Source organism: Elgaria multicarinata, chromosome 3, assembly GCF_023053635.1.
Source record: "Elgaria multicarinata webbii isolate HBS135686 ecotype San Diego chromosome 3, rElgMul1.1.pri, whole genome shotgun sequence".
Classification (NCBI taxonomy): Eukaryota; Metazoa; Chordata; class Lepidosauria; order Squamata; family Anguidae; genus Elgaria; species Elgaria multicarinata.
The window spans coordinates 112,224,382-112,252,376 of NC_086173.1; the positions used below are offsets into that span (position 1 = coordinate 112,224,382).

General features: G+C 40.2%; 1 protein-coding gene across 1 annotated transcript in view; it reads right to left on the minus strand.

Annotated features, from left to right (window-relative positions):
* FGD3 (FYVE, RhoGEF and PH domain containing 3) overlaps positions 1 to 27,995 on the minus strand; it is a 52,830-nt gene that overhangs the window by 18,387 nt on the left and 6,448 nt on the right. The window contains exons 4-14 of the mRNA XM_063121607.1: positions 20,705 to 20,794; positions 17,646 to 17,782; positions 16,357 to 16,513; positions 13,822 to 13,960; positions 11,594 to 11,652; positions 8,221 to 8,367; positions 5,581 to 5,673; positions 4,445 to 4,524; positions 4,106 to 4,136; positions 2,945 to 3,046; positions 1,843 to 1,905 (exon numbers count right to left, since the gene is read on the minus strand). Coding sequence (XP_062977677.1) covers positions 1,843 to 1,905; positions 2,945 to 3,046; positions 4,106 to 4,136; positions 4,445 to 4,524; positions 5,581 to 5,673; positions 8,221 to 8,367; positions 11,594 to 11,652; positions 13,822 to 13,960; positions 16,357 to 16,513; positions 17,646 to 17,782; positions 20,705 to 20,794 — 1,098 coding nt within the window. The remainder of the gene's footprint in view (positions 1 to 1,842; positions 1,906 to 2,944; positions 3,047 to 4,105; positions 4,137 to 4,444; positions 4,525 to 5,580; positions 5,674 to 8,220; positions 8,368 to 11,593; positions 11,653 to 13,821; positions 13,961 to 16,356; positions 16,514 to 17,645; positions 17,783 to 20,704; positions 20,795 to 27,995) is intronic.

Sequence of the window (27,995 nt, forward strand, 5' to 3'; positions counted from 1 at the left end):
CTCTGTCTTTGGCCCAATTCACATGGCACAAGGTGGCTTGTTAACCATCCCTGCATTTACTGGTCACATGCAAGATGATTTTCCAAAATTGCCCTTTCTGGTCCCAAGTTGTTGTGCCATCTGAACCCAGTGAGGGTGGCTGGGGTGGTATAACAAACCACTCAGAACCCACAGCCCATTGCTGGATGGTTTGTCAACCACCCTAGCCAACCAACTTCACTGTGTTCAGACAGCACAACAATTCAAACCTGGCAAGGTTAATTAGCGAAATCAGCCACCATGTTTTGGGGTGTTTAACAACTCCATCATGGCTTATTAATTACTCTCATGCTATATGAACCCAGTCCTTGGGATGAAAAATGGTTGAATGGCATTTACTAATGCATTTTTCATTCTTTACATTTTTTTTTTTAAAAAAGCAAAAAGTTATGGCTATCCTAACAAATATCAGTCATATCTCAATGTGCTAAGTTTTTTGTTAGCAAGCCGGACAGAATGAAGAAGGCTACTTCTAGTTTGTTGACTATCACCACCACCAAGTGGTTTAGTTGCATAAGTTGTAAGCAAAAGGACTGTACTAAGAGATACGTTTTTAGATGGCACATTGTTCATAGCTGTCAGTTAACCTTTGGTTGGCAAACACAAGGTAAAGGGGAACAATGATATATCCACACAATCATGTGGAAATGTTTGAATTTATTATAGTACTTTTACTGTGAGCTTTAAACAGCATTATTTTCAGCAGGAAGGATTCCTTCCTCAGAACATGGCATTGAGGAGTGAGATCATTAGTGATGCAACCACTAATGCAGTGGCAAATATTTTTGTTAAGGGGCACAGAGGAGGGAGGTGGTGGCTGTGGGTCTGCCTTGCCTGAGTCAACCCTGACTGAAGGTGAGAGGCACGATGTTAGAAGAGGCATTCCTCCTCCTCTTTCTCAAAGGAGGTAATGCCTCTTCTAAGATCATGCCTATTGTGACATACATGTGAAACATCTAAAAACAAGGGAAGTATGCTTGCTTTCCCCATCAGAAGAACTCTCATTCACATGCAAATTTACACTGTTTTAATCAATTACTAAGCTGAATGTCATATGATTAAGGGGCTGCAGTTTCTTTCATCAAATGACAGACCTAATTATAAAGAATGCTAAGTATGGCACAGCTGAATTAGACAAAGCAGTTTAGCCAAGAGCAATGGTTTTTCATGTAAAAAGCACCATCTGATATCTCAACCAGCCCTAATACTTTCGGTTTTTCAGATAAAAGACATCTGCATAATAGTATGGACGCAAGCCACGGTTTTACCGTACTGACGTTGTAAACAATCATTAGGAACAAATTACTGTCCATTTCACAGCTGTCAGAAGTAAAGTGGCTCTGCCAATATTTCAAAGCTTTCTAGTGGAAACATAGTATTGACAAGCTTCTTTTTCTAAGATTAACTTTCTATCTAATCTTTAACGCAGTCTTAAAGAAACACAGAACACATGTGCCCAATTATGTTTATGTTTGTATTGGCTTTAGAGCTCCTACTAGCCTTTTAAATAGCTAACAATAATTTATTTTCCAATAACATTCAAAGGAAGAAGAGCAAATTTAGTCAGCATAGAGCTTTATATTTCAAAAATGAGGCAAAAGTCAAGGTTTTATCGTGAAAAAGGTTCAGGAGTAACTTTCACTAATGGTGAAAAGGCAAAGTTTTAGTAAATAAAAGCCAAAGAGAAAATATAAGCTGAAGTAGGACAGTGACTGGAACAGTCATTCTTTTTTGCACACTCTCGTTCAACACGAAACATTTAAACATTTGCTTTCATGAAGTATCAGTCTCGCAATTGCTTACCCCCCCAGATGTGCTGCTACCATCTGTCCCTGGCATAGATTCCACGGAACTTGTGCTTGCTATCTGGTGGGGGAAAGTCACAATAAAACATTTCGGTATTGAGATTACCATCAAGGGTTCTCAGTAATATTAATTCCAAGAACAGTATCTTCAAGTAAGAAACACACATAAGATTCTGAATAAAATACTTAGTTCCCTAATCAGTCTGTCCTGTGAGCCCTTGCGCTGGCTAAGGGACATTTGGGAAGGATGGCAATGATTGCTATGTCAGCGCAACATCATACTCTCTGGAATTACCCTGGCATTTTTAAGCTGACCCAGAATGTGCAATGAGGTTCAGTATTGCTACATTGGCACTGGATACCAGGATTATTTAAAAACATTTCAGAGACCTATCATACAGCATAGAATTGGTCGAGGAAATGAGAAGTGAAATAAAACACCTGAGAGACTTTTCAGCCACTATGGTTCCAGTTCTACCCAGTTAATATTTTCTAATCAGCTTACATGATGCATCACAATAGACTTGCTCCATCTAATATGGAATTACAAGATGCCTGTAACTATAATTTATTATATTTTCCCAACTCCTTTCTCCAAGGACCTCACATGTTAGCATTTTCCTCCAGGGAAGACCCTGTAAGTCAGGTTTGAATGAAACATATTAAATTGCCTAAGGACCCAGTGAACTACATATCTGAGTAGGGATTCAAGCCCAGGTTCAAATGACTGCCAAACCAAACACTCCAGCTACTACACCCCACTAGCAATGATAGTGCATACCACTGCACATAACATAGCGTTTTGGTTCCAGTGTAATGTAAAAGAATGCTCAAAAGCAAGTGATTATATCTGTATACAGAACACTGTAGTATCTCTATAACAGTAAACCAATGGTTGAATTGTTTTGTGAGGATTTATGGGCAATAATGTAGAAGTTAATTATTTTAAACACAAAATGAAAGTAACACAAAGACAATCAAGAAGGATACAAATATAGACTGCATACCAAAAATGAAAAACTGCAAGCTTGAATCTATTGCAGAGACTGAAAAAATATTATAAGAAAGGGCCACAGGAATTATGATCACTCATCACTTACAGATGAATCTTGGAGATGTTCATCTTCTTGAGAAAAGGAGCTATTAAAAGCCCTAAATGTTTCACTGTTCTGTTTATGTTTTTCTATTGTTGCTTGAATGACCTGGAATAAAATTTCAAGAAAAGATGCATGTGAAAGTAACCTACAACTTTTAGTAAAACCCTAAATATTTTTAAAAGGTATCAGTTGTGGGTGTCGTTGCTTAGGAATGTGGTTCCTATAGAATTAACAATTTCCAAACATAACACAATAACCATTCCACAACCATTCCACGGTTTTTTGTGAACTGCCCAGAGAGCTTCGGCTATTGGGCGGTATAAAAATGTAATAAATAAATAAATAAATAATAAATAACACACGAAAGTTGAGACTGCAGGTTCTGTTGGAACTGCGGGTCAGGAACACACTGCCAGCTAAATACACTCTCAAGAATTTTATAAAAGGGAAGGGTGAGATAGGTATTGTGCCAAGAGGCAGGTAAGATTACAATGTAGAAGTCAGCACTCCGCAGCCCAAGAGCTCCATCTTTCATTACAGTAAGCAAGTACATGTGAGGCTGCCTTTGAAAACAGTTTGGAAAATGCAAAATTCTGCAGAGAAAGTGTTAACTGGGACTGGGCATCTACACTGGCTCCTAATCTGTTTGGGGGCCCAAGTCAGAATGTTTTCCTTTAAAGCTCTTCATATTTTGGGACTGGATTGCCTTTTGACATATGAGATTACCTGTGCCTTCAGATCATCCTTGGTGTGCCTTCTTAGGGTCTCCATCACAAATAGAGAACAGGACCCTTTCTCTTGTGGCACCCTAGTTATGGAATACTCTCTACAGCAGGTTTGACTGGTACCTACTTTGATGTGATTTTGTCACCAGGGAAAGAGCTTTTTATTCTCACTGGCATTTGAATAGTTTATCTCCAGTGTCTCTTCTTTATGCTGCTCTTTTATGTGTTGCTCCTTTCATTTTTGTTTTATAGTGCTTTGAATTATCTTTCTATTGCTGTATTTTGTTTTGTAAGCTTCCCTGGAAAAGTTTTTTTGCAGTGTGGAGTAAAAATGCTTGGAATAGCCTACTGCAACTTCATTTGCTCAGTAAAGAAGTATACTGAAAATGGGTTCCATTCAAATGGGCAAAAGTGCTCAGTAAAATATGATTATATTAACCTGAATCCATTCTTTCTTCTCTTCTTCTGTCCTAAAAAATAAGAAACAAAGATAGGTTTCCTTTCCTTTCTGCAATTCCAATAAAGAGGCACGCAGACAGTGACATTTTTAGTGCGCTATTTCCAGCAGCAGTTTTAATATCTGAATACTATAAACAAACATCACTCAGTTGTTGATCTCTATAGTAAATTATGAAAATTCATGATTCGTTGCTAGAATGTGATGTGCCATCCAGTCTAAAGCCAGAAGCATATAATTGATGCTGGAGGGAACTAGGTTGGGGAAGGCTAAATGCTTCTTGTTCAAAATAAATATACATATGGAGAACAAACTCTGTACCTAGCTTGCAGTTCCAAGGATCTCTTTTTTCCTGTTATTGAGAATGTGTGGGCTGCATTTTGCTTGACAATTTCTTGGACCTAGAAAACCAAGTCAGTATTTTGGTATTTGTAAAAATTTGAATCTAGTTACTTTTATGTCTAATGAACAAATCGGTGCATCCTCTAAATGAATAGCAGCAAAAAGAGGGGGCTAATTCCTAATTCAGAGTGGACTAATAATAACAACAACTAGGATCTCCTTTTCATTGTGCATTATTTATACACTCGTCCCTAACTGTGGGTTGGATCCATTACTTGCACCTCTGCAAACAGAAGAGCTCCTTCCATTCACTGATGGAAGTTGCGGGATCCAGCAGGGGCTTCCTACTGGAGGAAAAGCATAGGGTGGTGACTGCTGGATAAGGTCCCCTAATTCTTGAGAACAGCATGGGAGGTGGCACTGGGGACTGCAGGAGGAAAGGGAATCATCAAATATCACTGCCATGCTCCCTCCCCTCCAATGCCAGCAGAACTCCGCTGAGTGCAAGCCTAGATCCAAGCCAATATTTTGCTGACATATGAGGTGCAAACAAGGATCTCCCAACTGTGAGAAGCACAAGCAATTGCTAGGACAGACTTAAATTCTAGTCTAGGTCTAGGCTGCATTTGTGTCTAGCTAGCCTGAGCCTGGAGAAATGTATGGATATGGCCTCCAGAATATTTCAATTCAACAATGATGCAGACAGCTCAACAGTCTTCCATGGCATAGAGGGTGTTGCCGTCTCTGTGTTGTTTTGCAGCCTTTCTCAACTTGATGTCCTTCAGAGGCATTGGACTACACCTCCTATCAATCCTAGCCACCACAGGCATTATCCATGGTGGCTGGGGATGATGGGGGTTGTAGTCAGACACATCTGGAGTGCACCAGGTTGGGAAAGGCTGCCATCTTATACTACCCTTTATTATTTTCTGCAATCCTGCCTACAATAGCACCAGCCCTGTTCTTCCTGCCAGGTTGCCTGCGTTTTATTTTGCTTAAGCGTTTGGGAATGGTCAAAGTGCTTGTTTTTTCCGCTAAGGGACCTTCTGTGACAAGACTTCCAAATCCTGGAGTAAACACCCATGAGCATAAAAGCAAGAAAGCAAGATACCAACCTGTAATCCTGCAATATCGATCTTTTCTCGAACACTGAATTTCTGGCCTATCAATCTCAGTTTTGGCACACAATACAATATCATGCTGTTGAACTGCAATTGACAGAAAATTATTTTGTTATGAATAATGTATAGAAATCAGTTCAAAATACAGCCACAGGGTAAAGTGATTTGCCCATTATTATCATGTTCAGTTATGCTAAATAGTTATAGTACATTACTTCAAGTACTCTAGAAACAGAAACAGTTTGATATGTTAGCAATAGTTTTTTCATCATGATATAGGAAATTTATCAGGATCTGACTTTTTCTAAGGATCATTCATACGAAGATTGAGAAAAGCCCTAATTTGACTCTAAATCTTATGAATTGCAGCCTATGGATTTACTCTCCCTTTTCAAGCTGGGAGTCCCTCTTGATTTCACTACAAACAGAATTATTGTGCGTGCTTTCCGGACACATAAATCAACATGCTCTCGTTTGCCTTCCTTCATCACTCCATCCATATTCTCCCAACTCCCTCTAGGGCATGTCTACATATCTGTTTAAAAGCATCCCTCAACACTTATTTTAAAAAGAAATGCTGATTTAGAAGCACTATTAGCTTAGCATCCTGTCCAACAATTGTGCTGTCATGCTACATCTTCCACCACCCTGTCCACACAGGTATAAAGGGGACACATTATTTCTGTTAAAGAGGAACGTGTGTTAATCTGTCATCCCACCCCGCTACCTACACTTAATGTTGTAACCTCTCCCTGTGCCTCCCTGGGCACAAGGATGTGGTTTATTTCCATGTAATTCTGCACGCACAGTCATGCTTTCAAATCAGCACAACAGCTTGCAGGAGTCTGCACACAACCAATAAACCCTTCAAAAGGTATTTTCTTATTTGCACTAGATGATTGCAGTTAAGCAACGGAACAAGAAGGGGCTGTGGAGAAAGATTTGACACCATTTAGAACATCTACAATGTACAATGGTATTGGTGTAAGAACAGTCCACACCAGCGGTCCCTCATGTGGTGCCTGCACCCACAAAGTTTTCTACTCCCTACCCGCTTCAAAAAAATATATTTTCAATTAAAAATATTTGCTAAATGTTAGAACAGAGCCAGGTTCTCCTTCCTGTTCCTGGACTGGCTGTAGATCGGCGGCTGGGTAGGCAGGAAGAGAAGGAAAGAGCTGCTTCCTGTCCCTGCCCAATCTTCTTCCACCCACATAGACTTTCCCCCTTTGATCTCTCCCCACCCCCAGCCTCTAGTCTTGCTATTTCTCTCTCCCCACGCCTCTTTACCTTGTTGTTTCACCCCCGCCGCCTAGCCTTGCACTTCCTCTCACTAGTTCCCCTTCCCTCCCAGTTCACACCACACTTACAGAGCCCCTTCTGGAGTGGGGGCTCTGACTACAGAAGAGGAAGTAGGAGCATCAGGTGAGGAATGGAGTGGCTGAGCTGGAGGTTGAAGCAGGAAAAACTTTTTTATTTTCTTTTATTATTATTATTTTATTTATTACATTTATCCTCCAAGGAACCCAAGGCAGCGTACATAATTCTCCTCCTCTCCATGTTATCTTCACAACAACAACCCTGTGAGGTAGGCTAGGCTGAGAGGCTGTGACTGGCCCAAAGTCACCCAGTGGGCTTCCCTGGCCAAGTGGGGACTAGAACCTGGATCTCTCGACTCCCAGTCCAACACCTTAGCCACTACACCACACTGTTTCTCAGTGGCTGATGGTATTTCCCTTTCCCTTGGAGCTGGAGAAAAGGATATGTGCAGATATGATGAGAAGAGAAATCCTAGGTAGGTCTACTTGGATGTAATTCTCAATAAGTTCCATGTAAGCATGCAGAGGAGTGCAACGTCACATAGGTATTTAGTTGTGCTTCTGTGGGGTCAAAAATGTGGATTGCCTTTGGCATCCTTCTACTTCTGCTCTGTTACTTGGGTGAATTACTCAACTTTTGACTCGCCACATCCTCTATGGAAGCCATTTTGTGGTGTTGCCCACAGCAGTTTCTCAAATCTCCAAAAATGCCCATGGATCCAAAAATGTTAGGGACCCCTGGTCTACACCACAATGGAGAAAATGTGCAAAAATGAGTTTTCCAGCAGACATTTTACCTGTACTGAGTCTGTTTGGCACAATGACAATAGGGAAGGCTTGGGAAATCAGTTACATTCTCACCACAGAGTCAAGCTATGAAATGACCTTGCATTCAGAGAACCACAACAAAAGACCAACAACTAATGACTGGATGGGCCTGACCTTAGATTTCCAAAGTGCTGCCGCTGGCATACATTGATTCTAGCAGACAACGATCAAACTTCTGCTCGGGAAGCTTCTGATTGTAATAATAAATCAGAAGATTATACTTCACTTTGGGGACAATGAGGTAATTTGTGGACTATTTAGAAGCATCTGCACCAAGGGTAGAGTGATACGGAAAATAAGTAGCACGCGTGCAAAAAACGAAAAGCACACCATCTAAGAGCAGAACAGTGAAAGAAATAACACTTCTTTAACAGGTTGCTTGTGTGAGAGGCGTGGAGGTATGCCTGAATATAGACTGCAAGGTAGGACTGGCTGTGTGCCTACAAAGCAGGAGAACACTTTACTCCAAAGAAATCAAATCACTCACCAGAAACAGATACCTATCCTGAGCTGTGCCATTTTTTGCTGACAGTTTCTGAATGTGCCCCTCTTTAATCAATTCATTGGCTGGATTAACAATATCCTCTTCTCCTCCAAGCCGTTCATATACTTCTAAGAGTTTGTGCATTTTTTCCTGCAAGCACAAAAGGAAATGCCATCTCAGCTACCAGCTACCCTTTGTTTATTAATTTGTAATTAACACTCTGACTGAAAAACATAATTCAGTTGATTAATGGGAAAAGAGAATGCACGCTAGTAATGAAAGTTCTTCTTTCAGTATCCTCACACTTTTGATCAGATCTTAGTAAAGCCTATATTACCATGCATTATCAGAGAATCCCAAAATGTCCCTGATAGCAGAGTAGTCAGCAACACTTTCCCAAAAACAAACAAGGGAGAGAGTAAGACAGGGGCTGGATTTGCACAAACAGTGGGGAAACAACATAGTATGAGTAGTTTCCCCTGCCCCCTGTGTGCCCAGCATTTTCTTAATTACCTGCACTGCAGGTTGCCATGTCATCAGAATCTGGTGCATGTTGTGACAGGGCTGGCTTCCAACCCACCCTCCAACTCAGGGCTTGTAGTAGGGGTTGGAAGGGTGGATTAGAAGCCACCCCCACCACACTGCACACCGAGTTCAGACAACATGGCAACCCGCAGCATGGGTAATTAAGCAAATACTGAGCATGCTGAGCATGTGAATTCAAAATGGCAGCTGGTGCACCGCACAGGAGAATTAACCTATGGTGGGGTGGGGTGTCATATTGTGCGAACAAGTCGTCATGATTGAAGTGGTAAAAAGTTGAAACCTATAGTTCATTGGGATCTGATGCCCACAGTTAGATCTGAGTAAACAGTGGCTACCCTATACACATCCATGCTAAAGCAAAGGTCTGTGCATTCATTCCCATTGCATCTGTGAAACTTTCCCAGGCACTGAGTGGGGCTGCACAGAGCCCAGGAAGAACAATGGAGCCTCTGAATCAGCTAACATCTGGCTATGGAAGTAGAAGAGCTTCCAGAGAAAGAAACATTCATAGGTTGGAATTAAAGGTACTGCTCATCTAGGAATTGCTGCTGTAATCAGCAATTAAACATCCAGTTCCTCTGTCTCTGTAAATCTTCTAAATCTTCTACTGTACATCTTGACCTAAGCTAAAAAGCCAAGCAAAACTCAAAAGTACGAGTCTTTACATTTTCAAAGAGGAAACAGCCATTGCTTCTTTGGTCCAAAAGGACTTGGTGCACCCTGAAATCTGTTTTGCACCCTGCACGATCTAACCCAAGTACAGCCTGAATTTTCAATCTTATAAACGCTTAACTGGAAACAAGCCCTACTGAAGACATGCATAGGATTGCTCTCCAACGTCTCCTGCACTCCATCTTGACTGTCCATCTTGAGCTATCCTATGCATGGCTACTCAGAAATAAGCCCCACTGTGTTCAGTGGGACTTACTTCCAGGTATGTGTATATAGGATTACAGCCTGCTGGTCACAACAGAGCAGTATTGGATTCAGTTCTTCTTTTTCTCTCACTCTCATAATGTTTAATAATTTTTAATAGGGGAAAAGTGTGCAATGACATTGTTGTATCTTGTGTTCGTGCCCAGCAGCCAATAATGTACACCTGACTGTTACAAACTACAGACTTTCTCATCACACCCATTTTTCTCTCCCTCACTTACTCAGGATTACTCCAGCCTGAGTAAGTGCTCTAGAGAACTTGAAAGTTTACTCACTACTTTGAGATATTTTAGTTGGTCTTTATAAGTGTATTATCCTACCAGAAGTTAGTAAAAACTGGCCTTTCAGAGTTGGATCAAACTTAGTTGACATCAGCTTGCCCTCATAAGCACTAGCACTCCGGAAAGATAAACAATTGCAAAACCTTTGCACAATACTTTGCAGGAAGAGTTGTTTCCTGTTGGTTGTTACAGTTCTGTAAGGCCCCAACAGATACCAGACATTGTCTGAGCTGGCACAAGCCTAAAGCAGGAGTGGGTAAGCTCTGGCTCTCCCTATGTTTTGGCCTACAAGCCCCATCATTCCTAACCATGGGCTATGCTGGCTAGAGCTGATGGGAGTTGTAGGCCAAAACATCTGGAAGGCCACAAGTTCCCCACACTTGGCCTAAAGGACCTGATTCTGTCTTCAAGGTCTAACCCAGCCATCTGCTTTTCAGCACAACCTAAGCTCAGTATTTCCCGAGTTTCTTCCTCAGCAGTCTGTTCCCTGATTTCAGCAAGGCTCTCTCTGAACCGTGTGCAAGAACACTCTCATCAAATTTACATGCCAAAGGGCAGGGTGTATTTCTGGATACAATTTATTCCTGAAAAGCCTAGTGCTCTAACATATAAATACTGGATTTGTATCGTTTTGGACTAGATAGGCTTTTGGTCTGATCCTGCATGGCTCTTATGGTGTTTCCTTTTGTTATTAATAGTACCTAAACCATTAGTGCTACATTTCTTCATATCTTATAAGATCTCCAATTATGAACAAGCTGCCCTTAAAGATGCCTTCTTAATAGTAGTCATACAGCCTTTAATTTGGGTTCATCTCACATTTTGCCTTGCAATTAACATAGTGGGGGTCAACTTCAGAAACATTTTCACTTGCAGTCAAGCAAGTGAACCATGCATTCCAACAGATGGTTTGTCTAATATCTAGTATATGTCGTTCCCCTCACCAAAGAAGTGCTGGGATCACAGCCCACAGCTATTTCACATGAACACCAAGCTCATATATGATCATATTCTCATGGCGGCATGTGAGAACACTGCTGAGGCATAGGCCTACTGTCTGCCATACATAGAACAGTAACTGCAACATTGGGTCAAATGCTGCAATACTATACATACTTATTTAGAAGTCTCATTGAACGTAATGGGACCTATGTCTGAGTAGGCATGCATAGGACTGTGCTATTAATGTGCAATAGCAATGGTTAAAGATTACAAGTATGCCAAAACAGAATGCAATCTTATGCATATTTTGACAGAAAAAAAGTCCTACAACATCAAGTATGGCTGGCTGGGGAATGCTGGGAGTTGTAGGCCTTTCCCCCCATCTAAACAAATAGGATTTCAACCTAGTAGAAGAATATCTGAGACTAGCCACATAAATCATTATTGATAATTAATAGGAAGCAGAGAGGAAAAGAACCAAAACACACACACATACCCAAACAGTTAATAAATATAGAGAAGTACAGCTTAATCTAAGTCAGAAAGTTTCAATCAGTATGATAACTAACATTAAGGCACTATGTGGTAATAATAAAACCACTGGCTCAAATAAGCATCTCAGTTAATGGCTCAGATGACAATGATGATTATGTTGCACAGTTTCTACTCACCATCTTTCGGATGGCTGCATTTGAATGGTTTGCTGCAGTAGAAATGAGCTCCAGTGATTCTGCAATACAGGCAGCAGCCGTTATACATTCTGAAGATCGTTATCAGCTAAAAGTGCAGGTTTCATGTCCCTGGTGCGAACAACTTGACGTCAAAATTGCTGCTGCACACAAATGACTTTTGTATGGAGGAAGCCTTCGCATCATCTTCCTGTGCTTGTCAGAGTCAAGTGTGCATGCAAGAACATTCCATTTAGTATACCACAGGTTGTTTTTTTTTAAAAAAACCCTCTGGTAAGTGGTACACAATGGGCAATGGCATCAAGGAGAAGAATGTTTTCTATACTCAAATCTCAAGATCCAGCCAATTCCTGAGAGCTGTGGAGCATGTTACACATGACCAGTTATTTTGCTCAGGCACAGCTTATAGCTTTATACAACTTAGTATTTATGCCTGCAGGAGAGGAATTTCTGTTCCTTAATTTGCAGCGGAACTAATATAGGCTGTTCAATGTGCAACCCTAGCCTCACACTCCTCTCTGTACGCTTTATACTTCACTTCTCACGCAGTGCTTTTTCTGGTTGCACACTGTTCTGGCACTGAGCTGTTTTGCATGTAATGCTAAATCATGGTTTAGTGCTATGTGGTTAAGCCTGAACAAGCCTTGTATGTTTCTCCTCCCCCTCCCTTGTGGCCTGGAGAAGGACTTCAGCAGAGTTTACTCTCATATCCCAGGAAAGCGAGCATTTTGTTATGTACAAACCAGAGATTGTAGTTTGAAACAGTTTCTACACAAGCCAACTTTAAACCATAGGTTGTTTAGCTGGCTCGTTTAACTAACCAGAGCTTGTTTTAAACCATGACCTCTAGTTTGTGCATAACAACAAGCTGGCTTTCAAAGAAAGTGAAACTAAACTCTGCCAAAGTCCTCCTCCAGACCACATAGGAGGAGAGGAGGAGCCTAGTGTAAGCCTGATGCTTTGCTCAGGCTCATTCAGATTTATGTAGCACCAAACCATGGTTTATCATGATGTGCAAACCAGCCCTTTCTTAAGCTGCCTCTAGCCAATGCTTCTCTGACAAGTATAACACATCTCAGTCCTCCTCTGCCTGAACTTTGGTTTGCAGAAGGAAAACTGCAAGGGATCTGATGCCTTGCTAGAGTTCGAAGAAGTTAGCCATATAAATCAGATCAGTCAGACTGAGCATGTGGTAGGGTGTGGCAGAAGCCTTGCTTCTGTGTTCCATCACAGGCAGAGTTTATATATTTGAAGCGAGTGGGGAACGCATGAACTAGCTGGTAAACATTTGTACAGCAAAAATAGTTCAACTAATTCCTAGCAGAAAAAAACATTTCACCACTTACAAGGACATCTTCCCACTACTCAGTCCTCCCCACAAATCTCCCATCTCTAAGATCTATATAAGGTTGTAATCCTACCCAAAGAGAAACTTTCCCTTCTCTCAGAAAAGTTGGGTGGCAAACAGCTTTACTCCTTCAGCTAAGGATGGGTGAGAAATTCATTGGTTTCAAATTGTTATGCAAGAATACTCCACATGCACCTCCCAGAATCAAACATGGACCAGAAATCCATACATTTCTATGTTCATGGTATGTTTCACAAAACAAAATAAAATGTGTTCAAAAACGTGCACTGAAAAAATGTGTACATTTGAAAAATGCACAGAAATACACATACAAAAATGTTTACATTAGAAAAATACACACAAAAAGGGCATGTTTTGAAAAACACACAGAAAAATATATACAAATTTCTGTGTGAAGAAAAAAAGTGGGACTCACAAGCTGATGTAGAACTGGGATGGAACAAGCCTAATTTGGGGGAAAATGAGATTAAGGTTTAGAGATTTCCCATCTCTACCTTGAGCAGCTGAATTGTCAGCATGTGAGTTCTGTGTCAACATGCAAATTCAGCCAACTGATGTTCGTGGCTTCACTACCACCACAACAATAGAATATAGATGCAAGGAAGGATCATGATCCTGTATTACATATATGTTAGGCGCTATACATTAACTAAAATAAATAAACTACTGCCCTTGGTTTTATCAGCCTACAATCCAAATCAATCGATAAAACTGATGTCACCTTTCAGAGGGATCAAATTATAACAAATGAATGAAGGGTTTGATTTTTAAAGGCTTTAAAACATTTAACATATTTCATGGATAATCTCCATTCACCCATGAGACTGAAAATTGTACGTACTTTCAGCATCTTTTCTGTCTGGTGACTCTCCGGGAAGTTTTTTTAGATAATCCTTCAGGAGAAGCTCATAGCGTGGAATTCTCTGTACAGGTTCTAGCATGTGATGTTGTAATGTCAGATTCCCACATATTTCTTGTTTCTGTCATGCAGAAAAAATATATTGATCTGGCTGACTTTTTTTTAAAAAAAAAAACCCCAACCAGTCATATTCATGTATTTTAACCATATAATGAAGTAGATACAGCTGGTCTTTAATTCTACAAAACTGATTAGGATTGTAGACAGATGTTCTTGGTAAAGCAATCTGCTCCAGTAATCAGGCTTCAAAAAAAAAAAAAAAAGAATTCTCATGAAGATAATGGCTATCATTGCAAGGTGAAAACAGAATCAAGAGGAATATCCTATGGGATGCTTTTAGGCATACTAATACCAAAGTAAGAGAGAAAAGGAGGTGAAAGGGCATTCAATTTAATATGTCACATTGAAATTAGGCCCACAGTCATAATCAGCTTATCTTGTACTCATACCCTAATTTCAACCTAGATACTGTAGCCTACAGCAGGCCCACTCTACCTCTTCTAGTCATTTCACATTCCCTAGAACAATAAAAGAAATGCCTTCTTCGTATCATATTTGTCACAAAACATGAAACCAAAGGTCTAGAAGTTACTTAAGATGCAGACACAGTGGTGCAGCTAAGGTTGGACCCTGGGGCCGAAGTCCAGGGCCCCGCAGCCCAGAGGGGCCCAAATGACTGCCCAGAGAGCAGCAGGAGATGAGGGCACCAGAATCAACAGAACTGCAATCTCCATTATATTCCTGTAGTCATCATGGTCCTATGATTGAGATGAGCTTAAAATGCAAAACTGCACATATTCAGACTATTTCTTTTATCAGGGTTGGCAAACATTTTAACATATCAGAAATGCAGAAGCCCATGTAAAGTATGGAATGACTGTAGGGAGGGAATAGAACAGTTAGTTGTATGCTTCACAACTGAAGTCATACACAATGCTGACTAAAGGTGGAGCCTTCCTGAGACCATTGGGTAGTAGCCAATGTAGAGTAATCCATTGAAATAAATGGGACTTAAGTGAGTTACAATTGCGCTACTTTACATTTACTAACATCGGATGCTACCCATTAAATCCAGTATCTAAACTTATCTAGCTGCACCTCTAGGCAGACATTAATCAAAGCAATGGGCATCTCTAAACAGAAACACAAGTTTACCTTAACCGTCTTGTGGTATATGATACTTGGACAGCATAATCAGGAAGACCTCACAAGCAATAGCTATGTTGCAAATTTGAACAAACTGAGAAAATGAACATTTCGTAGTTTTGTATTAAACTTAAGAAATGTTTACATCAGAATGCAAGCCCTAATTGTTTCATTATATTCTAATATCATAATCTTCATCAATCTGCAACAAGGAACTCGATGCATCTGACAACCATTAGGATAACATTTGGATACTTGACTTCAAGTGTGGTCAAAAGTAACTTGCATTATAAGTTAATCAATATTTGTGACTGTTGATTCATTTTTCCATGTATTGTTACAATCACAGAGTATTTACCACTTCCCTTACTAGAAAACACCACACAATGCATGTCAAGAGCCCTGCATGGAACCTTAGACGTTAGCAATAACCAATGAGTGATGGTCCATTTGTGCATGAATGCACCGTTTTTAAGTTGTATTCTGCACAGTAAGGTCAAAGGTCAAAAGTAATGACATTTCTCTTTTGGAAATTCATTTCCTATTAATGATGATGCATAGACTACAATGCAATCTGGGACTACACTATGGTAAGGTTCCTAGACTTCATGGCAAGCTCAGAAGGGGGAATCCCCAGTGTCCTATGGTGCCTCATTGTTGATTTGGCCAACTGATGAGTTGTCCAAAGATCTAGCTGCTCTTGAGGCATAATCATTTGTGGTCTGGAACCAACCCTGCCTTCTGTAAAACACACCCTGGAGTCTTCGTTTGATGTGTGGCTACATACTCAGAGCAACCTGCAAGTATGTAATGCCATGAGTCCAAGTGTCGTGGGTGGATTTTTGTTTGTTTTGCTAGTTTCCCTCCTTCCTAGTGTGCAATGTTAACAGAAGGTGAGAGGCTTTGAAAAAAACCTCCTGCTGCTGCTGTACAAAGCTACCCATAAGTTATCATCCTCTTTCGAGGTGCTGTTGTATGGCCTACATGCAAAAAAAAGGTTTAGTTATGTGGGGGTGGAGGACAGGCCTTTTCATTGGTGACAGCTCATTGGTTATGGAATTCCTTCCCGAAGGAGATTAGAATAGCCCCATTCTCCTGGTGGTTTCTAGGCAGCTTTTTAATATGATGCACCGTGTTTTTTTTAATGATTTTTACTTTGAGATGAAAGTTTTTAACTCTGGTCTCCTTGCTCTTAACAGTCTGTTTTGAATTTGTGGTTTTAAACTGTGGCTTTTGTTGTAAATCACCTTGGGGACCCTTGCTAGGGCCAAAAGGTAATATAGAAAGGGTTTTATAACTAACTAAATATACCTGTATGTTTTGAATGACATCTTTAAAAGGAGTTGATCTTTGTATCCATGTGTTCACCATGTCCATTGCTCTGTCAAAATTTTTTACGTATTCTCCATACATCTTCAGAAATGGAGCAAGTTTTTGAAGGATGTCACCTAGTCTTGGATTTGTATTCCTATAGGAAAAAACAAACACATTTAAAGACATACACATGGAAACTGGAAGTTCACACTAGTTTGGATGCAAACAAGAATATAGTTCCCAACTTCACTTTTTCCAAAGGTGAAATTTGAATTTAACTTCCATCCATGGGAGGCTTTTGATCCAGCAGAGGGAACCTGCTGGCAGAAGGTGGATGGTATCTTCTGCTTTTCCTCCTACAGCTCCCAACACCACCTCCAATAAGGCTTTGGAGGGTCCCCCAACAGGGGGAAAAAAGAATCGGCAAAAGTTGCCTCCTCTTTTCTGCCAGCAGACATGAAATCTGGATCCAAGCCATTTCCATGCAGCCGGCTTTTCATGTACTATAGAAATCAATCTGTTATATATTTTAGGAGTAACACGAGTTGAATGGTTAATGAGATTAACAACCAGACATTTTGCACACTCGCCACACTTCATGAAGGCTCTGTACATAATCTGTTCAGGAAAGGAATTGTGCACATTCTCTGGCCATTGTGTAAAATCCCTAGAAAACGTCAGCAAATGTGCATCTATCAATTGCATTTTTTTTTGTTATTTTATTGGGGGGGTTATGGCTGTAAACCACCCGATTACGTCTGCCAGTTGGTCTGTATATAAATCTAATAAATAAACAGATGGATAGAGAGAAACAGTGAGATTAACATATATGAGTTTAGGGATCCAGTCCTGACCAGGGATCCAGTCCAAAGCTGTGTGTGCTAGAATGGGTAATGGAACTCTTACAGAGATGGGCTTCCCCGAGGCTAGTTCTGCATATGCAATGGAGATACAGGAAGTCTGGAACTTGTTCCAACATGGAAAACAATGAGTAAGGTGAGTGCTCTGCAGAGGCTTGTACTGCAGAGGTGAAAATGTATGCTATTGTTTTAGACCTACTACTGGAAGACCATCTGAGACATTACTTTGAAATATGAGATAAATAAAGACATGGAACACTCAGTCATAAATAAAGACATGGAGTACTCAAGCCTAAAGAACTTACATACAAATACATTCTACTATTCTATTAATAGCACATCTAGCATATTACAGAAGTGGACATTTTTAGTTACTAGAAAGTTCTTAAAATGGAAACATTTGTTTGTAACCCTTCGTTTACCCACCATTCATCAGTAATCCTTGTTTTGAGCTCAGGCAGGAGAAACTGCTCGTGGAAGCGATAGATAGAAGAAATATTTGAAAATATTCCTGTTACCACTTCGGGTGGAATCCCAGCCTCATACAATTTAGTGCAAAAAACCTGCACCAAAAAAATAAAAACACAACAATCCCACAAACATCAGAAACAAAAGTAAATGATTTATACTAATTTAGAACAGCTGGATTTTGACAGAACACTCACTGTTGTCTACAGAATATGTATTTATTTATTTATTTATTTATTTATTTATTTTATTGCATTTCTATACCACCCAATAGCCGAAGCTAAGACACATTCAAGGGAAATGTTTAGTTTGTTAGCATTCCTCAGTCAAACACAACTATACAGATACACAAGCACTGGCAATAAATCTGCCACCAGCTTAATTTCAAAGCCACTTTTGGCTATTTAGAGTAAAAGTCAATATAAAGGTTTGCTTTTCCTCAACATTGTTTAATAGACATACAATATAGAACTTCAAATAGATATCAAAATGAAATGCACTTTTCAGATATTTTAAAATATCTTTTGTAAATAATTTTATACTACATAAAAAACAGGTGCATGTCAAGAAAAAGTTTCTTTACGATGTGTATCAATAACATTTTCCTTACTTCTACACTGGACATCACGCTATTCATTAAAAGTCAACAGAAATTTGAGCAAACTATTACAGACAAATTTGACTGAGGAACAAAATATCGACCATCATCCCTATTGATATACTTTGTTCAAGTGATCTAGTGGAGACACCCCAATTTAACAAATCTATCATGAGATTTCTATGGTCAGTTATAGCTTTATTACAGGTTATAGCTTTATTACAAGGTTGATATCCCATGCAACACCATATCCATTATCCAAGTTAATAACAATAATTAGCATTTCTTCAGTGGTTTAGAGCACTCAAAGGTCTTCAGAACTATTAATTATCTTTACTTTCCAAAGCCTGCCCATATCTTGAATAAACAATCTATACTCTCCCCACTTTGCAGATAGTCATTGTTTACTTGCAAATGGGGACTTTTCTAAAGACTGAGAACCAATTACACATGCATGTTTATGCTTGATTCACAGCTGATTCACAATAACCAGCCTCCATTAAAGATGGATTATGTTTGGGCTGATGTCAAGTGATAGGAAAGCTCTCTATGGTGTTTAAACCATGACACCTGTTTCACATATACAAGTTATCACCTGGGATTGTGATTTCTGAGATATAAACATATGTGCGTGAATTTAGTCAGGGTCCACATTTGTTTCCTCTGTTCCATTCTGCCTTCCTAATAATACAGGGAAGTCCAACATAGAATATAGTTGTGGTGATATTTCACAAGAGAATGTCTGGAACATGCTATCAAAATCGGGCAGGAACTTAAGCTTTGTCAGGTGATTTAATATCATGAAGAAATAATCAATGGTGACTGCTTTGTCCCCCCTGGGGTTCTTCCAAACCTTACCTACTACAGTCGAAAGAACTGGGGGTAAAAGGGCTGAAGTAATAGGGAAAGTTGACATGAAGAATCATGCGGTTGAATAAACATCACTGCAGTAGGACAGAAAGAAGATATACATCATTAAAACAAGAGAAGCATGCTTCTGGGCACTGTTTGTGCTTCTAGTTACAGTTCTACTGCAGTGGAGGATCTTTGAATCATAAGGAGGAAAAGGGGGAAAACCCAGTCCATTATGAGGAAAGGTCAGTTTTATATCATCCATTGGAGGGGGTGGAACGCAGCAGTTGACTTTGCTATTTTGGCCTTTCATAGACGTCCCGTAGCTGTGTAGAATACCTCCTCCCGAATGTACCTGCCCAGACCCTAAGGTTATCTTCAGGGGTTCTTCTCTGCAAGCCCCTGCCAAAGGCAGGTGGCTACCAGGAGGAGGGCCTTCTCTGCTGTGGCACCCAGGCTGGGGAATGAGCTCCCTAAGGAGGTTCGCTTGGCACCTACATTATATGCTTTTAGACGCCACGTGAAGACCTTTTTATTCTTCCAGCATTTTAACAGTCTATAAATACATTTTAACTTGGTGTTTTAAATTTGTAATTTTGCATTGCTGCTGTTTTTATCTGGTTGAGCTTTTATATTGTATTTTATATTATGGTTTTATACTGTTGTTTTATACTTCGAATGTTTTTAATTTTTATGAAACGCCCAGAGAGCTCCGGCTATTGGGCAGTATAGAAATGAAATAAATAAATAATAAAAAATAAAAAAACGAGGAGATGCAGCACTCTAGCGCCACCCTCACCCACCCCCTCCTCACATGTTTTCCAGGATTTTCCAGGTTTCTCAATCATGTAGAAAACCTCCACAGATACAGGAGGCTTTCTTCTTGAGAAAGTTGCCCTCCACAAGTAGAAAGCAATGGACATGCGTGAGGAAGGTGCAGAACTAAAGCGCCCCCTCTCCTCCTGGATTTACTCCACAAAGCTACATAACACCTTGTGATGTTTCCTGGCTCATGTTGGCTCCATGAGCATGGGGAAGAATTGATTGCTTGGTCAGCAGTTTAAGGGACAAAGTAACAAAATTGAATTTGGCCCTCAGGCTGAAAGAGGTTCAACACTGCTGCCTCACACTGTTGTGGGTACTTTCATAAATCACTTGCATTGGGTTGCCCTGGAAAGAAACACATTCCCAGCACCAGCAGCTGTAGTTCAGTGAAACACCAACAGCTCATTCAATCAGTAACAGGCAAATTTATGTTGGCCAATGTGGGAGGAGTCATAGCCTAACTGCACATATTTGTTGTAACATTCTACGTGGTCTGGGGATGCAACTGGAAATGGTGATGCATGGGTCTCTGGGTTGGGTTGGGTTGAGGGGATTGCTGTAGACAAATGCAATCACTCTGGAAACATAACTGCCATTAGACTGGGGGAAGCTGGCCTGGCAGGCTGTTGTTAACAGGTCACAAAAACATTTGAATGAGACTGATTGCAAGGCTTTAAAATGAGGCAGACTACCAAGAGATAATATATTTCAAAAAAGCAAAACATAGTAGAAGCAGACTTACCTGATCTAGAAGATGAAGTCTTTTAACATAAGCTTCTTCAGTATGAAGAAGCTCATTTGCAATGTTAAACAGCTTTTGAGGCTCTGAGCACTGCAACAATATGAAAAATGCAAGGCACATTTTAAATTAACATCCCAAGTACCAGGAGTCCTTTTCATAGTACTTTCTCGAATGTTGAGTTGATGAAGTACACATTTGGCTGGTTCATCCATATGATTATGGAGGGAGCATATTTCACTGTTTTTCTAATATCATATCAGCACAGTGTAACCTCTTATATGAGTTCACAACCAGCTAATCTGTACATTTAGCCAATTTTCAGCAAATTCCAACTACATAATCCCCCTCCAAGGTATTGTTCAAGTACGTTTGCTCCCTTTATTCCAGTGGGAAGGGAAAAGGGGAAACCGTACAATGCACATGTCCAAACTCAACACAGGAGGTTTAAGCATTGTTACTCCTTCAGAAAACATCAACAAAAGGGACATGTTTAGGGACAAAGACAAACTAGCTAACATAGTGAAATATCTCATAGGCAATATCTATCAAATGTTTTATAAGGACTGAAAAGGTTAAAAAGTATGCCTCAACTCTAATGTTGTGGGAGCACTCTTCCTTCGGTTTCTGCCCCAAAGGAGCCTGGGGAATAAGCAGGGGAACTGCAGGGCAGTGGAGGAAATGATTCTGACAGTGATTTCCATTCTGCTGGCAGATGGTCAGGTTTGGATACAACATACATATAATGTGTGTGTGAGAGAGAGGGAGCGGGGGAGGGAGGGAGATTAAAGAATATTAGAGGAAAAACCACATAAATTCCAATTTCTTGGTTCACTTTGGTTCACAAGACAGCAGAGGTGTGGGCAACTTCAGTGGTCCAGGGGGGATTTTTTTTCCCCAAACTCCTCTGCAGACCAGACCCCCTCCCCTGCTCCATAGCACCAAATTTTTAAAGAAGAAATAAAAATGAATTTTAAGAAATGGCATCCAGAATGGTTATGGAGTGCCCAATGGGTCAAAATTAGTTTGTTGGTGCCTCACAGTAGCTACAGAGCACTCAAAGGACCAAAAAAGCTTCAAAATGGCTGCTCTAGACATGATTTTGTTGTTGTTTTTACAATATGGGGGAGAGTGGTGGGGACTGCAGGGACCACTTGTGGACTGCAGGTCACATTTTGTCCACCCTTGATCTAACAAAGCTCATGTCATAACAGATAGACAAGTACCAGCGTGGTGGTGGGGGGTTGCAAAATAAGGCCAAGGGGTACATATGGTCCATCGGTAGCATGTTGTCCACCCCTGCTATACATAAACAAAAAGTAAGAAGCCACTGTCAACTGGGGGGGGAGGTCCAAAATATTGGGTTAGGAATGCTAGTTATTTTTTGTAAAAATCTATGCTTTGCAATACAATTTGAATGTATTGCAAATCTTCCTTGTTGATTTCTAATCTCAGTAAATCTGATGCTGAAAGCTTGGACCTAAACTTAAAGGCTTTGAGGTCTCTGTTAAGTCAAATTAAGACAGCCTGTACTGGGCTAAGCAGACCTGATGCAAAGGCTGACGGTAATAGCAGAGCATCATACTTGACTGGAACAAGGGTCTGAGACAGGGTTAACTTCCCAGGCTATAACCTCATCTCTGCCCATCATAATTCTGGGTTTATGCAAGCACATTCACAACTACTTGTTTTACATTGTTTTCTTCCCAAGGTATGGTGCTGCTTGCTAGCAGGTAGAGGAGAGGGCAAAGGAATTCAAGAACAAGAGTGCCTGTGGCCTATTCAGACAACCATGCTATTTACTTATTAATTGTAATTAAAGCTTGTTAGCTTTACCAAGCAATGACAGCTTGGTCACATCACAACTCATGACAAGATCGGTTTTTCATCTCCCAAGGACATCTATGGGAAGAAAGTGTTTGTGTGAGATGGGCATTTAACTCTATATGAGATGACTCACTCACTGACACCATTTGGTACCAATCTAGAATATTTCTATACCTAACCTCACCACCCACACCCACATAACTGAATTGATAATAAAAAGCTAATTAAGCAAAATAGCATGAGAGAGTGGAAGTCAGAGACCATCAGGCATGCTCTTGTAAAACTGCTAAAATTAATGACCCTAGCCTGCCTTCAATGGCATTTTTTCTTTCAGAAGTATCAAGGCTAACATGTCTCATAAAATATCAGCAGCTCAGAGAGGGAGAGACATTATCAAAACTAATAAGCTTCTTCTTGTCTGTTTTCATTGGACAAAAGATCAGTAAGACCCCTATTATTCAGTCATGTGTTCCCATTCCAACAAATACATAGTGACAGTGATGTGGTAAAGTATGAGACAGGAATCCCAAGGGGAGTGATGTGACATGGGACATTAACACTTAGTACAGTTCTCCAAAATCTATTGCAAGAAACACCAGTTCACGTCCACTTTCCCAAAAGACACAAAGTATGACCAAAAGCATATAAAAATACATTTAAAATTCAGATCTTGAGAAAACATAATAATCACAAGCTCATGCTGAAAAAGATGGAATAGACTATTGGTCTTATGCATCTCTAGATAGCAGGTTGGGAAATACCACTGCTAGAAATCTTGGACAGATACCATCAGTGAGACTAGATAGCATTAGATCAGGGGTAGGCTATGTGGTTCCCATGAGCACCAATGCACCTCCAGACAACTTTCTTGAACTAACCCCTTTCACTTCTTAAAAAAAAAAATAGTAACACATTTTCTTACTGGTAGTTGGGACTGATTTGAAATAGGATTCTGATGGTGCTGAAAAGTGTGGGTTCAAAGGACCTGCTTAGTGTGTTGGGGCTGAAACCCCACCTCTGCTTGGTACTCAGTCTTATTTATTTATTACATTTATATACTTTATATAGCCAAAGCTCTCTGGGCAATTTACAAAAGTTAAAAATAGTAAACATTAAAAATATACAAAATTTAAAACCATCAAAAACATAAAAACAACAGTATCCATTTAAACAACAGTTCTGGGGTCCATTAAAAAACAAACTTAGCTTTGTTAAATGCTTTTAGACATGTTAGTTTTCCTTTGCCACACCTCCTGTGCCAGCAATTTTAAGGTGGTGTTCGGGACAGTTTCTCAAATGTGCACTCAGCTAAAAAATGTTGTCTAACCCTGGGTTAAATAAACCAACGATTTGACTCCAAATAAAGAAGCTCCTTACAGACCCAATGCTAATGAAAGCATTAGTACCATAAAGATTCTATTGCTGCAAAGACTGGATTTTGGAGATGTTTTAGGAAATATATTCAAAGTCATTATAATAAAATGGAATGGTGGGAGGGTTACTCTCTCTCTCTCTCTCTCTCTCTCTCAGGTACTTCCTCCTTCACTCTTTATATGACAATCCGGTCTTCCCTTATTCTCCAAATCGAGTTATATTAATGACTTTGACTGTGAGCTCTTTAAGGATAGGGGTATACCTTCCTTTTTAGGTAAGAGATGTTACCAGTATGGAGCCCCCAGAGTAAGGCGGGCTATCATGCACATCTACACAGATGTTTCCCCACACTCATTATCCAATAATTGCCTATCATTATTGACCCTTTCCATATTGATAAATTGGGAATTACATGTTCATCTTGCATTTTAACACTTCAGCCATATGGACAAGACCAGAGATTGGAGTCTATGCACAGGAGTACAGAATTTGCAGGGATCAGATGTACTAAATTATTCACTCACATAAAAAAAATTTTTTTTAAAAAAAAAGGCCTGCATCTAGACTTTCCTTAAAGCCAAATGCATTTTTAAAAAAGAAAAATAGAAACTATCAGTAGACGATATTTTGTCCTTACCAGGTTCTTTGTATAGATAATTTTAGGACACTTCACACAATGCAAAATAACTGGAGCTATTCTCATGTTATTTGATACATGCATATTCAGAAATGCAGACACTAACAATGAGCAGTGAGATATTAGCTTCTGAAGGGTTCTGGCCAAAATTTGTAATATGTTAGATGGCGGATTCAGAAATGTATTGAATCCACACATTCAAATTAGCAGAGTCACCCCAGATGATGATGATTTATTTATTTCATTTCAATACTGCCCAGTAGCTGAGGCTCTCTGGGCTGTTCAGAACAATTCACAAAAAATACAAAAGCTTAAGATGCGAGATTGGGATGCAAGAGCCTTGAAGTTTAATTTTTGAAATTTAAATTAAGCTTGCTTTTAGCCATATTATTATTACTCCAATCAGTAATGTAACATTTATCCCACTGACATCATCACAATGAAGATCATTGATTGTATCCAGTTGTTGCACGAATGGAAGACAGTTCACAGAACCAATCTTCCTTGGACCTAGACCATGTAGGGCTTTAAGTTAAGAGCCAGCACTTTATATTTTTACCAGCATTTTATTTACGGTATACAAATTGGCAGCCAGTGTAAAGATTCTAAAACCAGTGTTATATGGTCTCCACAGGATGTCCCAGAGACCATCCTGGCTGCCATATTTTGTACCAGTTGATGTTTTCAAACTAAGAATGCAGGCAACCCCAAATACAGTGCATTACAGAAATCAAGCCTAGAGGTTATCAGTGCATGCACTGCCGTTACCAGGTCCATATGTGCCAGGAATGGGTATAGTTGGTGTAGCAGCCAAAGCTGGTAACAACTGCTTCTCACCATCGCCTCCACCAGGGGTACTATGAGCAGGGTCAGGTCAAGAACCACCCCAAATACGAACTTGGTCCTTCTGGGGGAGTGCCACCCCATCCAGAACTGGTTGATATACCTCAATGCCTGAATGAGGACTCTTCACAAAGAGCACTTCTATCTTGCCTGGATTCAGTTTATTCTGTCTCATCCAGCCCATTACCCATTTCAGGCAGTCATTCAGAGGAGTCATACCTTACATCAATGAAGATGTTATGGAGAAATAGATTTGGGTGTCATCAGTGTATTGATAACACCTGGCCCAAATCTCCTGATGATCTCTCTCAGAGGTTTCATGTAGATATTAAATAGCATCAAGGATAGGATGGAGCCATGAGGAACTCCACATAAAAGCTCCTTTTTCAAGGAACAACTATCCCCAAGTGACACTATTTGGAACTGTCCCGAGAGGAAGGAGCAGAACCACTACAAAGCAGTATCCCCAACCCCCACTTCCCTCAGATGGTCCAGAAGGATACCATGATTGATGTGATTAAACACTGCTGAAAGGTCCAAAAGACCCAATAGGGATGCATTCCCCCTATTGATTTCCAGGCAAAGATCATCCACCAGGACAACCAGGGCAGTCTCAACTCCATATCCTACTCTGAAGTCAGTTTGAAATGGATTCAGATAAAGGAGTTGAATGGCTACCACCCTCACGAATACCTTGCCCAAAAATGGTAAATTACTCACTGGCCTATATTTATTGAAGTCCAGGGGATCAAGGGATGGCTTCAACCCAACTGTTCTGATGCCTTTGCCTCATCTGTTCTGATGCTTGGATTTTCAAGAGCAATACAACCCATATAGCTGCCACTGTCTTACTGTGAGTCTGGAACCAGGCAGCTCGATGCTAGGAAGTACACTGGAGACCTTTAAATCCGGATTTATGGTCTGTTATTATGTAACATATGTGAACTGATTGTCTTATCTAAGTGTGTATACTGTTGTCTTTGAGTGGCATCTTGCTGGATGAAAACAACAAAGAGTCTAGTGGTGTCTTTGTTGTTTTGACTAAAGAAGACAAAACACATTTGTTGAAAAAAGTCAGATAACAATTATGCAAGTGATGTCGTGTTGCAGGAAAGAAGATCACATATCATATGGTGGTTGCTTAAAAATGTGACTCTAGGTTTTGACTCCAACAATAGGGTGAGCTGAATGTCATCACTTTGCCATGCGGCTGAAGCCTACAAAGAGCCTGACCATTAAAGTTACCACATGAAACATTGATCCCAGTGTAAGAAGTTAACTACTGCTACAAGAAGGCAAAAAATATTCAAGATACAAATAGAAAGGGGTGGAGCTCAATGAACTCAGGTGTGAGGCCTGAATTACTTGGAACATGCTGTCAAGACTCCAGAACCAAAGCTCACTGAGAACTGTGGAAATGACAGGACAGCAAGCGATGGACAACATGGTTACTGGAGTGCAGGAACAAGCCCACTAGAGCTGCCTTGGTTGTCATTTTTTGTTAGAAAACTGAGATATAAATCAACTAACTATCTAACCAACTAAATAAATAAAGCTCAACAAGCTACAGAACTAAAGATGGGAAAATTCCCCCAGACTCTCCTCAGACTGACCGGGAAACAAACCAATTTATTTCTAGAAAAAAATAATTTTCCAGTAAGAGACCTTTGGAAAATAAAGACACATACCCTTTCCAACCAGTCTCCAAAACGCCCCCTTCACCCTTCCATTTGTTTATCTATAAGCAGGGGATTGAAACAGCAGCTGTAGCAGCAGCACAGAGTGTGAAGAACGAACTTTTATTCCTTTCTTCCCCTCCCTCTCCATCATTCTGATATACTTCACAGTAAAAGGAAAAGTGAAGAAAGCAACTTGGGGTCTTGAAGGGAACCCAGAGCCCCTTCTCTGGCTTAGATATTGATCCACACCAGCGAATATTGCAAAGTGTTGGTGGGTGGGTGCATGTGTTAAAAGCTCCTCTCTCTTTGAGGTGCCCTTTTAAATATCCTGAAAGTTTGAGTAAAATTCCGCAGAATATCTAGACAGGAGTTGTGGACCTGTTAAATCTGCTTGGTAGGTTGAAATTTCAGAAAACAAGAGGAAGATGCAGCCATTTGAAAAAAGGAAGTTAAGCCTGACACTCAGCCACCATAGATTAGGACTAAAGGTAAGGGCAGAACAAGGAAAATTACAGTGCAGACTGTGGAAAAATGAAAGCACCCACAGGAATAGATAGGAAGAGACAAAGGGGGCCGAAAAAGCAGGAAAGAGCAGGTGTGGACAAATTTTGTCTGCTGAAAATGGCACAGCACCATGTACATTAATGGTGCTATATAAATAAATAAATAAATAAATAAATAATAATAATAATGCCACTTTGCCAACATTTGTTGGTCACCTGGCAGGTCTGGCCACAAGGATAAGCATCAGCAGAATACAGTTTCAGGGAATAGTGTGAAGCAGTTAAGGGTAGAGATAGGGCAGATATGCAAGAGTTAAAGGATCAGGAGAAGGAAAGCTGAGACAAAGCCCTTAGCTAGGCCCAAGGTTTATCCCGGGATCATCCCGGAGTCATCCCTGTTCATGTAAATGACACACAGGGGATCCTGGGAG